This window comes from Melanerpes formicivorus, unplaced genomic scaffold, assembly GCF_026170545.1.
Source record: "Melanerpes formicivorus ecotype bairdi unplaced genomic scaffold, bMelFor1.0.p_v2 SCAF_10, whole genome shotgun sequence".
Taxonomy (NCBI): Eukaryota; Metazoa; Chordata; class Aves; order Piciformes; family Picidae; genus Melanerpes; species Melanerpes formicivorus.
The window spans coordinates 10,996,960-11,009,024 of NW_027142362.1; the positions used below are offsets into that span (position 1 = coordinate 10,996,960).

The 12,065-nt window shown below is 53.7% G+C and overlaps 1 protein-coding gene across 4 annotated transcripts in view; it reads left to right on the top strand.

Moving 5' to 3' along the window:
* The first annotated feature begins 1,329 nt into the window (after positions 1 to 1,329).
* Positions 1,330 to 12,065, top strand: part of GOLM2 (golgi membrane protein 2) — a 28,775-nt gene continuing 18,039 nt past the window's right edge. For 3 of the 4 annotated variants that reach the window (XM_068143631.1, XM_068143634.1, XM_068143632.1), the window contains exons 1-3: positions 1,331 to 2,006; positions 10,811 to 10,865; positions 11,676 to 11,778. In XM_068143631.1, coding sequence (XP_067999732.1) covers positions 1,680 to 2,006; positions 10,811 to 10,865; positions 11,676 to 11,778 — 485 coding nt within the window. In that variant the 5' untranslated portion in view covers positions 1,331 to 1,679. Of the gene's footprint in view, positions 2,007 to 10,810; positions 10,866 to 11,675; positions 11,779 to 12,065 lie in introns of all 4 variants that reach the window. The other variant, XM_068143635.1, reaches the window with a different exon arrangement.

Sequence of the window (12,065 nt, forward strand, 5' to 3'; positions counted from 1 at the left end):
TGTGTCTCAGGAAAGGCACATGGTTTATACTTTATTCCTTCAATGTCTTTCTTTTTCCCTCCTTTTAGTGGCAAAATCGATCCCCTTCTGTTTCTCCCACATCCTCTCAAACCCTTTCCTGGGGTTGTCTGGAGAAGAGGAGGCTCAGGGAAGACCTTATGGCTGTCTACAACTGCCTGAAGGGAGGCTGTAGCCAGGTGGGGGTTGGTCTCTTCTCCCAGGCAACCAGCACCAGAACAGGCTCTGGCCAGCCTGATCTAGTGTGGGGTGTCCCTGCCCATGGCAGGGGGGTTGGAACTAGATGGTCCTTGTGGTCCTTTCCAACCCTGACTGATACTATGATACTATGAACAAGAGGACACAGTCTCAAGCTGCACCAGGGGAAGTTTAGGCTTGAGGTGAGGAGAAAGTTCTTCACTGAGAGAGTTGTTGGAATGTGCTGCCCAGGGAGGTGGTGGAGTCTCCATCCCTGGAGGTGTTCAAAAAGGGATTGGATGTGGCACTTGGTGCCATGGTCTAGTCATGAGGTCTGTGGTGACAGGTTGGACTGGATGATCTTTGAGGTCTCTTCCAACCTCGGCGATGCTGTGATTCTGCACTGGGATTGTGTCAGACGTGCTGCAAGGAGCTCACGGCAGCAGCTGTCTCCTGAGCTGCCTGACACAGAAGCGCTGCACAACTGCTACTGAAACCCTAACGTGGACTCGCAAATAGCGGTCCCGAGGCAGTGAAGGCTGCAGGTCTGGCTCTGCTACGCTCTGCACCCCCACACCCGAGAGGCTGCTGCGGGTGCTGCCGGAAACCGACCAAGCAGCCGACTCGCGGCTCCAGTCCTGCAGCCCCTTCTCCCGTCGGCCACCCGTGTCATACCGACAGGAGAAATTAACGGCTGCAGGCAACCTGACGGAGAGTTACTGCTTTGTCTGCGTATTTATTGTAAGACAAAGCATTCATTTCCTCACGTAACTGGAAGCCACGCTGCGCTTCCCTAGGAAACATCGCTCAGATGAAGCACCCCGCGCCCCATTCCACTGCTCCTCCCAACCGCCGCTATTCCACGTCAGCCCACCCCTCAAGGGTCCCGGTGCCGCCGAGTGTCCCACCGGCGATACAACCCCGCCCGCCCCACCACCGCCAACCCACCCGCCGCCGCTCCCCGCGCCCCCCGCACAAAATGGCGGCTCCCCCGCGGCGGCAGGCGGCGCTCTCGCGAGAGCGACAAGTGCCGGGCCACGGATGCAGGAAGAGGCGGGGCTTGCGCCGGAAGAGGCGGGGCCCTGGCTGCCCGCTGCCGGCCGGCGAGGGGGGCGGGGTGGCGCGCCGCGGTGGCGGCGCCAGCGTAGCGTTGGGGCCTGTCCCTGTCCCTCCCCGCGGGGCGGGAGCGGCCACGGCGGCGCGGCCGCGGCCCTGCCCCCGCCTAGGCTTCCACTCCCCGCTCCCCTCGGCCGCCCCGGGCAGCCCGCTCTCCTCTCGGTTGCTCTTTTCTCTCTTGCGGTCACGTCGCCTTCAGGGCCCTCCGTAGCCAGGGATGCTCCCGGTCCCCTGGCGCAGCGTCGCCACCCGCCGCCCGGCTCCTTGAGCAGTCTCTCTGCGCCCCCAGCCTCCCGTCCCTGCTTTACCTCTCTCAGGTGCGGGCGGAGGCGGTGAGCGGGTGAAGCCCCCGCCCGGCGGCCTCCCCCATGGTGGGCTTCGGGGCCAACCGGAGGGGCGGCCGTCTGCCTTCCCTTGTCTTCGTGGCGCTGCTGGTGGTGATCGCCATCCTCGCCTTCAACTGCTGGAACGCCTCGTCCCGCCAGGCCCTGCTGCAGGAGGAGGTGGCAGAGCTGCAGAGCCAGGCCAAGCGCACCGAGGTGGCCCGCGGGCGACTGGAGAAGAGGAACTCCGACCTGATGGGCAAGGTCGACTCCCACAAGAAACAACTGGAGCAGAAGGAGGCCGACTACAGCCACCTCAGCAGCCAGCTGCAGGCCAGGGACGGCCAGGTGAAGAAGTGCGAGGACAGCAAGGTAAAGCAGAGGCTGGCCGGGGCAGCGTGAGGGTCCCCCGGGACTCCGCGGGGTGGCTGTGCCTGGGTGGGGCAGGGCTCGCTCTCGCCTGCTGGTGCCCGGTGCCTCTGCAGCGCTGGAGCCTAGGCATGGTATAAGCCGCCGGAGGCACTGATTTCTGGACCTGGTGCGTTGGGTTTGGTTGCTGTTGGGACATCCTTGTCTTTCCACAACTCCCTGAGAGGATACCGGAGCCAGGTGGGAGTCGATCTCTTCTCCCAAGGAACAAGCGACAAGATGGGAGGAAAAGGGCTCAAGATGTGCCAGGGGAGGTTTAGGTTCGATAATGGGGAAAAATCCTCCGCTGAAACAACGTTTAAGCCTTGGTCCAGGCTGCCCAGGGCAGTGGTGGAGTCTCCCTCCCTAGGAAGGTTTCAAAGCCGTGGAGATGTGGTGGTGACCTGGCAGTCCATGATCAGACTCCATGATCTGAGAGGTCTCATCCGGTCCGCACGACTCCGCGATTCTGCTTGCGGCGCGCTCGGATTTCTCCGCGCACCCCGGAAAACAGCTGAGCGTCCAGCACAGGCAGTGTGTGTGCTAGCAGTGCAGACGCTCGCAGCTCACTGCCAGATGGCTGGGTTTGGTTTGGTTTGGTTTGATTTGATTTGGTGGTTTTAATCTATTAGCTTCGCTCCTCTGCTGAGATTATTTGATCCCTCGTAAGCAATCCAAAAGCTCCTGCATAGCCCTGAAAGTAGAATTTGCTTGGCCTGAGGGAGGATGAGGCAGGTGCAGAACGCTGAGGTGCAGCAACCCGAGCTAGTTTTCCCTGTCTCTCTCTCAAAATGCCTGGCACATCGGGCTCTGCTTCTCATGCAGTCAGCGTCTGCTTGGGAAGCCAAAATTCTTGCAGCTGACAGCAGGTGTCATTTTCATTAGCTGCTCAGGGACAAGCTAATAGAAAATTCAGCTTGCCCTTTTATGTGGAGGTGGCCTGGGGATTTCTTTTGTTGTGGAAGGGGGAGTGAGTGACTGCCTCAGCTTTGTTCCGCTCTCACCACCCTCCCAGGCAGCGCTTGACAGAGGAGTTGAGCAGACAAGTTCTCTCCCCAGCCAGGAATGGTGGTGTGCACTTGATTTGCATGCAGTTCCTAATTCTGCTAATTGAATGCTGTTTGGCATGGTAGGATTTATGGAAATCTTACCCTCTCAGGGTTATTACTGCCTGAGTTTGTGGTGGTTTTTTTTTCCAGCCCCTTTTGTGTCACACATTTGATGAGCAGCTCAAGAAAACACATTTAATTGTCACAGGGAAATCTGGACTGCCAGGGGGGTTAGAACTAGATGGCCTTCAAGGTCCTTTCCAACCCAAATCATTCAATGAATCTCTCCTTACAGGCTCCTTCAAATTGATTTAGTTTGCATTAGAGTTGTGTATTCTTTCCTGCTGACCCATTAAAGCTAAGCCATTTGGGTGCTCAACAACCTTCCTTTCAATTGTTGTTGGTCTTAGATTGGAATCCTGATATTTCTTAGGTCTCTTCCTGAGATTGGAATAAAAAGCCTGAGGAGAGATGTAATGGTGGATGCTCCTGCTCTCCACAGGAGATAAAGGCAGCTGAGACCACAGATGAAAAATATTAGAGTGGCAGAACACTGTGATGGCTGCAAAATGCAGTTGAATTTGCAAGTATTCTATACAGAAAACAAAGTGGTTAAGGTTGACTAAGTGAAACTGAGCTCAGGTTAAAGCAGTTTTTAACAAAGATGCTTCTCCTTGTCAAGGAAAATTGTTGGGTTTCTAAACTCTTGGGCTTTTAGGGGTTGGTTGGGTTTTAATTGAACACTTACAGGCAGATAGGTTTAGTTGTCATTGTCCTATTTGATAGAAGCAAGCAGCCAAAGATGGAGGTAGCCTGAAAAGCCAGGAGGTGGGCAGTCATGGCACTGAGCTGGAATTCCCTTTCCCATGCTGTTTGGGATCTCCCCTCTTCCAACTCAAAGTCATCACCCCTCATCCTATCACTACAAGCCCTTGTTAGAAGTCCCCCACCAAGGAAGTTCTTTGAGCAAACTGACTTTTTTTTTCCCCAGGATCTTGAGATTGTTACCTATGAAACTTGAGGAGTGGAGATTTAGACTGGAGATTAGGAAGAAATTCTTTCCAGTGAGGGTGGTGAGACACTGGAACAGGTTGCCCAGGGGTGGATACCCCCTCCCTGGAGGTGTTCAAGACCAGGTTGGATGGGATCTTCAGCAACCTTGTCTAGTGGGAGGTGTCCCTGCCCATGGCAGGGGGTTGGAACTGGATGATCTTTAAAGGTCTCTTCCAACCCAAACCATTCTGTGAATCTTGGTCCATTTGCAAAATGCAGAGGCTGTAGCAAGCCACCAACACTGATGCTTCCCAGGGTATCAAGTGATGACAGCAGGCTCTGGTTTTCACCACAGGTCAGCTCTGCTTTATGCTCCTTTGTCCTCCTAAGAGATCTTTGCCTTCTGGACAAACAGATCAAATGTACACTTCCCAGTGCTGAGGCAACTGGAATTTCTGCAGGCAGCTTCCTCCTGGCTCGGTGGTGGCTGTAGTCAAACCCAAACCATCTCTCTCCTCCCTCCCCTGTGTGTGTAATGAGCCAGTCACACTGCACCAGAACATTGTCTGCTCCTAGCAAATGTAGTAGTGTGACCTTGGGTTTAAAAAAAGAGACCAGAAAAATCATGAGTTCTTGAGAATTCTCCTCTTCTGCCACCCTGTGAGGAGCTTATGATCTGCTGGAGCTCAGAGCAAAGCAAAGAGCTCTCCCTTGGAGCTCCTCTTGGGAGGCAGAGAGGGCTGATGGCTGCCCTGGTGTTTGGTTAGCACAAGCTTCCTGAGGATTTCATGCCTTTTTTTAAATACCATACCTTGAGGAAACTTCCTCACAGCTTTGCACATCCCTTTGCAGTAAGCTCAATGAAATGACTGAGTGGCAGGAATTGGTGGTGGAGAGCTTCCAGGTGGCAGCTGTCCGGAGGTTCATAGCTCTCTCTGATTGCAGCTCTCAGGAGCTGCCTTTCTCCTTCCAGAGCAGTCACTGGCAGTGCCAGGTGGGTAATGCAGCCTTCTCCCTTGGCTGGTGCTCCATGGGATGAAGCTGGTGAGTGAAATGTCCTGGGGAGCAGCTGGGGATGTTCCTTTTGCCAAAGCTCCCTGAGAGCTCCTCAGGGTGCAGTGCTGTAGCTTTACAGCAGTGGTGTTGAGAGCATCTTCCAGTCTTACCTTGTGTTCCTGATGGTCACAGTGTCATCTGCAGTGCTGTACTGATTGGGATGGCTGTGGAATTCTAGAATCACAGAATTGTTTGGGATGGAAAATGTCTGTCAGTTCAGAGTTCAGCCATTCCCCCAGCACTGCCAGCTCTCCACCAAACCACGGCCCTCAGCACCACATCTCCACAGCTCTGAAACCCTTCCAGGGATGAGGACTCCACCATTGCCCTGGGAAGCCTGGGACAGGCCTTGACAGTCCTCAAGGGGAAGAACTTTATTACAAGTGGGATCATAGAATGGGTTGGAAGGGACCTCCAAAGGTCATCTAGTCCAACCCCCTCATGAAGAGATTAAGCTCAGCCACATGGAGATTTATTAACTTGTTGCTCATGCCCAATCTATACCTCCCCTAGTGCAGCTTGAGGCCATTTCCTCTTGTCCTGTCCCTTGTTTCTTGGGAGAAGAAACCAACCCCCACCCGGCTCCAGCCTCTTTCCAGGGAGTTGTAGAGAGCCTGAAGGTCTCCCCTCAGCCTCCTTTCTTCCAGGCTGCTTCTCACCCTCAGCTGCTCCTCACCAGACCTGTTCTCTAGGTCTCTGTTGCCTTTCTCTGGACCCACTCCAGCCCCTCCATGTCCTTGGAGTGAGTGCCCCAAACTGACCTCAGGATTCAAGGTGTGCTCTCAGCAGTGCCCAGTACAGGGAGACAATCCCTGTCAGGATCCTGCTGGCCACACCATTGCTGAGCCAGACCAGGATGCTGGTGACTACCTTGGCCACCTGGGCACGCGCTGGCTCACCTTTGGCAGCTGGCAGCCAGCACCCTGAGGTCCTTTCCTGGCAGCTGCCAGTGGAACCTGTTGTGGAGAAGGCAGCTGGTAGGCATAGAAAGATCCCAGACCTGTGGCGTGATCTTGTGCAAACAGACTTCTAAAGAGCTTTCCTGTGCTGCTCCAGCACATGCCCCAGCCATGGCTGGGAGTGCCCAGGCTGGTGAGGCTGCCCAGAGGATCAGGGCCACCTGCTCATGCTGTGGCAGGCGCTTCAGAGTTTGCTCTGGCGAGATAAAGCTCCCAGGGAGGTGTGGGTGGGTGTTTCCCATTTACCACCAGTTCATCAGGAAGCAATCCCACCAGTGTCCTGTCCTGCTGCACACAGATAAGCTCCAGCCTGTTTGCTGTGGTGTTCCCCACAGACCATTCCAGTCCAGCACTGGAAGGTTGCCTGGTGTGGAGGTGGCTCCAGGAGGTGCTGGCTTTGGGATGAGCTTTCCCTCTGCAGAGCTCGTTGGGCTACAGAGAATTTCTCTTCTGCATCCCAACTGCTCTGAAAGGAGAAACAGGAGCAGAACAAATTGGTCTGGACTCAAGGAGGACACAGCTCAGAGAACTGGACCTGGGCCATGGTTTGTGGAGTGTGATTTTTGTGTGTGTAGGTGGAACAGATCCCATGAATCATAGAAAAGCTTGTTCCCTGTCTCTCCTTTAGATGAGGGACAGCTGAGCTGTCAGCTGAGCTCTTGGGGATGTAAATTCTGTCACTTCTCCCTGAAAGTCAACATCCCCAAAGTGAAAGATTGTGTGGTGGAGCCAGTGCTATCTTCTTCCACCAACAGACAGCAGCTTTGGAAGGAGAAACAGGAGCAGTACAAATTGGTCTGGACTCGAGGACACAGCACAGAGCTCCCCCAGCCCACTGCAAGCCCAGTGGTTTCTGGGGTGAGTAGAAGCCAACCAGTGGGGAGGCTTCTGTGGGATGAATTCTGATAGATGAAGGTTGGAAAACCAAACTCCCTGCCTCCCAGCAGCTCTTCATTTGTAGATGTGTTGGGTTCTGGAGAGGACAGTATTGGACTGGAAGACAGGGAAAAAGATTGGTCACTGTTGCAGATGGCTTTGCAAAATCAGGCAGGATGCTTCATTAATGCTCAGCAAATCATCCTCATGTGTCCTGTCCTGGTGTCACAGCTTCATAGAATGGTTGGGATCTTTAAAGATCACCCAGTTCCAACCCCCTGCCACAGGCAGGGACACCTTCCACTAGCCCAGGTTGCTCAAGGCCTCATCCAGCCTGGCCTTGAACACCTTCAGGGAGAGGGCACCTACAACCTCCCTGAGCAACCTGTTCCAGTGTCTCACCACCCTCACTCTAATGAATTTCTTCCTAATCTCCAATCTCAATCTTCCCTCCTCAAGCTTCAGTCCCTTCACTTAAGAGCTGTCAGACTGAGCATGCTGGAGTAGAAAGCCTTGCAGAGGATACTTCAGTGTTTCCTTGTGAAGAGGTCTTGAGCACAGCCCTGTGAGGAGAGGCTGAGGGAGCTGGGATTGTTTAGCCTGGAGAAGAGGAAGTTCAGGGGTGACCTCACTGCTCTCTACAACTACCTGAAGGGAGGTTGTAGCCAGGAAGGGGTTGGTCTCTTCTCCCAGGCAACCAGCACCAGAACAAGAGGACACAGTCTCAAGCTGCACCAGGGAAAGTTTAGCCTCAAGGTGAGGAGAAAGTTCTTCCCTGAGAGAGTTGTTAGCCATTGGAATGTGCTGCCCAGGGAGGTGGTGGAGTCACCATCCCTGGAGGTGTTCAAGAGGGGACTGGACGTGGCACTTGGTGCCATGGTTTAGTCATGAGGTCTGTGGTGACAGGTTGGACTGGATGATCTTTGAGGTCTCTTCCAGCCTTGGTGATACTGTGATACAAGGTTACTTGTGCTTTTGAAGTGAAGCATGAGGTGTCAGGAAGGTGGGGCCAGACTCCTCTCAGTGGTCCCCACTGATGGGACAAGAGGGTGTAAACTTGGACATACAAAGCTCAATCTAAACATGAGGAGGAACTTCTTTCCTTTGGGGGTGGCAGAGCCCTGGAGCAGGCTGCCCAGAGAGGTGGTGTTGCCTCTTCTGGAGATGTTCCAGCCCACCTGGATGTTTCCCTGTCCTAGGTGATCCTGTGCTGTCAAGGTAGGGTTGGACTCCATGATCTCCAGAGGTCCCTTCCAACCCCCACCCTTCTATGACTCTTAACACCAAAACACTGGGTGGAAGGGCACTAAAAACATAAATAATTCACAGAAAGGGAAGGTGCAGGTGGGTGGAGGAAGTCTGAGAGCCAGGGTGCATGTGGGTTTGGTTTGTTGTGACAGGAAACAAGGGTGACTGCCTCAGGCACTGAGCAACAGAGTAGGGCTGGGAGCCCAAGCAGCCTCTGAGCCCTGTGACAGAGGAGGTGTCCTGGTACTTCACTTTGGGATTCTGAGAGGTAGTTCTGACCTTGTCACCCCAAAGTGACAACCCTTTTTCCAGAACCCTTCTAGAGTGACTATTTATATTGATCATGGAAGTACAAGAAGGTATCTCCAGCAGCAGTGCCTGTTGAGGGTGAAGAGCAGAGGAACCACAACTATTTTGTGGGATCATAGAATCCCAGAATGGTTTGGGTTGGAAGGGACCCTAAAAAAGATCATCTAGTTCCAGCCCTCTGCCATGGGCAGGGACATTTCCCACTAGACCAGGATGCTCAAGGGCTCACCCAACCTGGCCTTGAACACCTCCAGGGATGAGGCATCCACAACCTCCCTGGACAACCTGTGCCAGTACCTCACCACCCTCACTGTAAACAATTCCTTCCTAATCTCCAGTCTAAACCACAACCATTTAGTGGGATCATAGAATCCCAGAATGATTTGGGTTGGAAGGGACCTTAAAGATCATCCAGTTTCAACCCTCTGCCATGGGCAGGGACACCTTCCACGAGCCCAGGTTGCTCAAGGTGTCATCCAGCTTGGCCTTGAACACCTCCAGGGAGGGGGCATCCCGGGGCAACCTGTTCCAGTGTCTCACCACCCTCACTGTAAACAATTCCTTCCTAACCTCCAGTCTAAACCTCCCTTCTTGCAGCTCAAAGGCATCACCTCTCATCCTACCACTGCAAGCCCTTGTCAGAAGGATGTTCTCCACGTGCCTCTGTGCTCACTTTTGGGTTTACACCTCTCTCCCTGTAAGAGCAAGACCAAGCATCTTTCCTCACTGACTTCGTGCCCATGCATTCCTTATTTATTTTAACTGCTATTTTTTTTTTTACCCCCCTTTTACTAAAAATAGCAAATGAAAAGCTGCTGTGGGAGTCTTGCTTGGTGTCAGAGTCTCTGTTAAAAATAAACTGTGTTAGGAATTTTAGGCAGCCTCACAGAAAACATTGCCTTTAAATACACATAAGGTACAACTGGGTTCTGCTGGTGGTGCTGCTCGTTTATTTTTACACACTCAGGCTCTGACACTGGCAATTCACCATCTCTTCCTGCAGGGTGTTTATTTTAGTCCTGCCAAGCTCCTTTTTTTTTGATAGATGTTCTGGAAATAGCTCTAGGTCCTCCTCAGCCAAGCCTAAATCCAGCGTTGAGCTTGGTGAGATCACTCAACAGATAGCTGAACATACCTGGGGTGTGTTTGCAAGAAGGTTGTGGCCCTCCTTCTGCTGGTCCTTTGTCATTCTGCTGGGCCTTTCACACAGAACCACAGAATGTTTGGGGTTGGGAGGGGCCTCAAAGGATCACAGAGTCCAATCCCTCCTGCCAGAGCAGGTCAGACAGGAACACATCCAGGTGGGTTTTGAATGTCTCCAGAGAAGGAGACTCCACAACCTCTCTGGGCAGCCTGCTCCAAGGCTCTGTCATCCTCACAGTGAAAAAGTTTTTCCTTATGTTTAGGCAGAACCTCCTGGGCTCCAGCTTGCACATCCTTTGTATCCTGCACCTGGGTCAGGACAATCCTCAATATCAATCCAGGCTGGGGGATGAGGAGATTGAGAGCAGCCCAGCAGAAAAGGACTTGGGGGTGCTGGTGGATGAGGAGCTGGATGTGAGACAACAATGAGCACTTGAAGGCCAGAAGGTCAATGGCAGCCTGGGCTGGGCTGCATCAAAAGGAGCATAGCCAGCAGATGGGAGAGGTGATCCTGCCCCTCTGCTCTGGTGAGACCTCACCTGAGTGCTGTGTCCAGCTCTGGACACAGCAGACACACACAGTGCTGGGGTGGGTCCAGAGGAAGGCACAAAGGTGATCAGAGGGCTGGAACACCTCTCCTGTGGGGACAGGCTGGGAGAGTTGAGGCTGTTCAGCCTGGAGAAGAGAAGGCTCCAGGGAGACCTTAAAGCATCCTTCCAGTGCCTGAAGGACCCTCCAGGAAGGCTGGGGAGGGATTGTTCGGAAGGGCCTGTGGGGACAGGATGAGGGGCAGTGGTTTGAGGCTGGGGAGATTTAGGCTGGACACGAGGAGGAATTTCTTCACAATGAGGGTGGTGATAAACTGGCACAGGTTGCCCAGAGATGTGGTAGAGACTCCATTCCTGGAGAAATTGAAGGTCAAACTTGCTGTGGCCCTGAGCAACTGACTCTAGATGAAAGTGTCCCTGCTGACTGTGCGGGGGGGGGTTGGGCAGGATGCCCTTTGAGAGGGTCCCTTCCAGCCCAATGCAACCAGTGATTTATGAGGCAGACAAACAGCCCTGAGTCCTGTGCTCCAGCCCTTCTGTTCCCTGCTGCCTGTCTGCATTTCAATCTAACCATTCCTTCCTCCCAGGTGAAGCTGCAGAACAACATCTCTTATCAGATGGCAGACATCCATCGTCTGAAGGGTAAGAGGGCTGTGGGTGCTGGTGATGGGGCGGGCAGGGAAAGTTGGGGTGGTTTTTAACTGCCAGGCCCTGCAGAGCAGACCTACAATGAAAGATCAAGTGCTGCTGGAACGTCCCAGGGGTGACATTTTGTTGTGTTTTACGTGGTCTGGCTCTTGTTGAGTGTCTGCAGGAAGAACATCTGCTCTGGCACTGCTCACTTCCAAGAGATTAGAATCACTTTCATGACCAACTGCACAGCTTAGTGTAGTTTGGATCAGCAGTGCTGGGATGTGCTGAGTTAGAAAAGGTCCAGAAAACACCTTCTAAGGCTGATGCATACAAACTTGTGTCTCACTGTGTGGGCTTCAGAGAGGCCTGGGGCAGTGAAGATGCCAGCAGCCACAGTTGGTGTTTCTGCCTGGCTCTGTAGTCACATCCCCTTGGGGCACACGTTGGATTTCCCCATCCTCCCACCGTCTGCACCCAGCTCCTTCAGCAAAAACAGCTTCACAGGAAGGTTTTCCTTTGCCTGAGGCAGGACCAGCTCAGAGTGCAGCAAGCCCCAAGCCAGGCCAGGGGTTTTGCCACGGTGTCAGAAGAATTGTGCTGTCCTGCAGTGACGCTGGCACACCTCCCTGCCTGGGCTTCTCTTTACTTTCTCTCCCAGTGAGGTTAAGAACCTTTCCATTTGAAGACAGAGCATAAACCTTGAGCAAACATGGAACCTGTCTGGCAAGCTGTACAGGCTGGGGGGCATTATTTCCCCCCCCCCCCCCCCCCCTTTTCTTTCTGTATTAATGAAATCCTTTTGTTTGCTCTTCCCTCTAGAGCAACTGGCGGAGCTGCGGCAGGAGTTCATCCGCCAGGAGGATCAGCTTCACGAGTACAAGAAGAACAACACTTACCTCGCCAAGAGGCTGGAGTATGACAGGTGTGTGCCCTCAGGAGTGGTGGGCACCGTGGGGTGAGGTGTGCTGGACAGCTGTAGTTACTAACAAGGGCAAATTAATCCTCTTTCTGCCCAGTCCTCAAACTTGAGCAGTGCTCACTTTGACTCACCAGTTGTTGGAGTGTGGCCAAGCTGTCAGCCCATGGCCTGGACTGCGTTGGGTCAGGAACTGGCTGCAGGGCTGAGCCCAGAGAGTGGTGGTGAATGGTGCCACAGCCAGCTGGAGGCCAGGCACTAGTGGTGTCCCCCAGGGATCAGTGCTGGGCCCT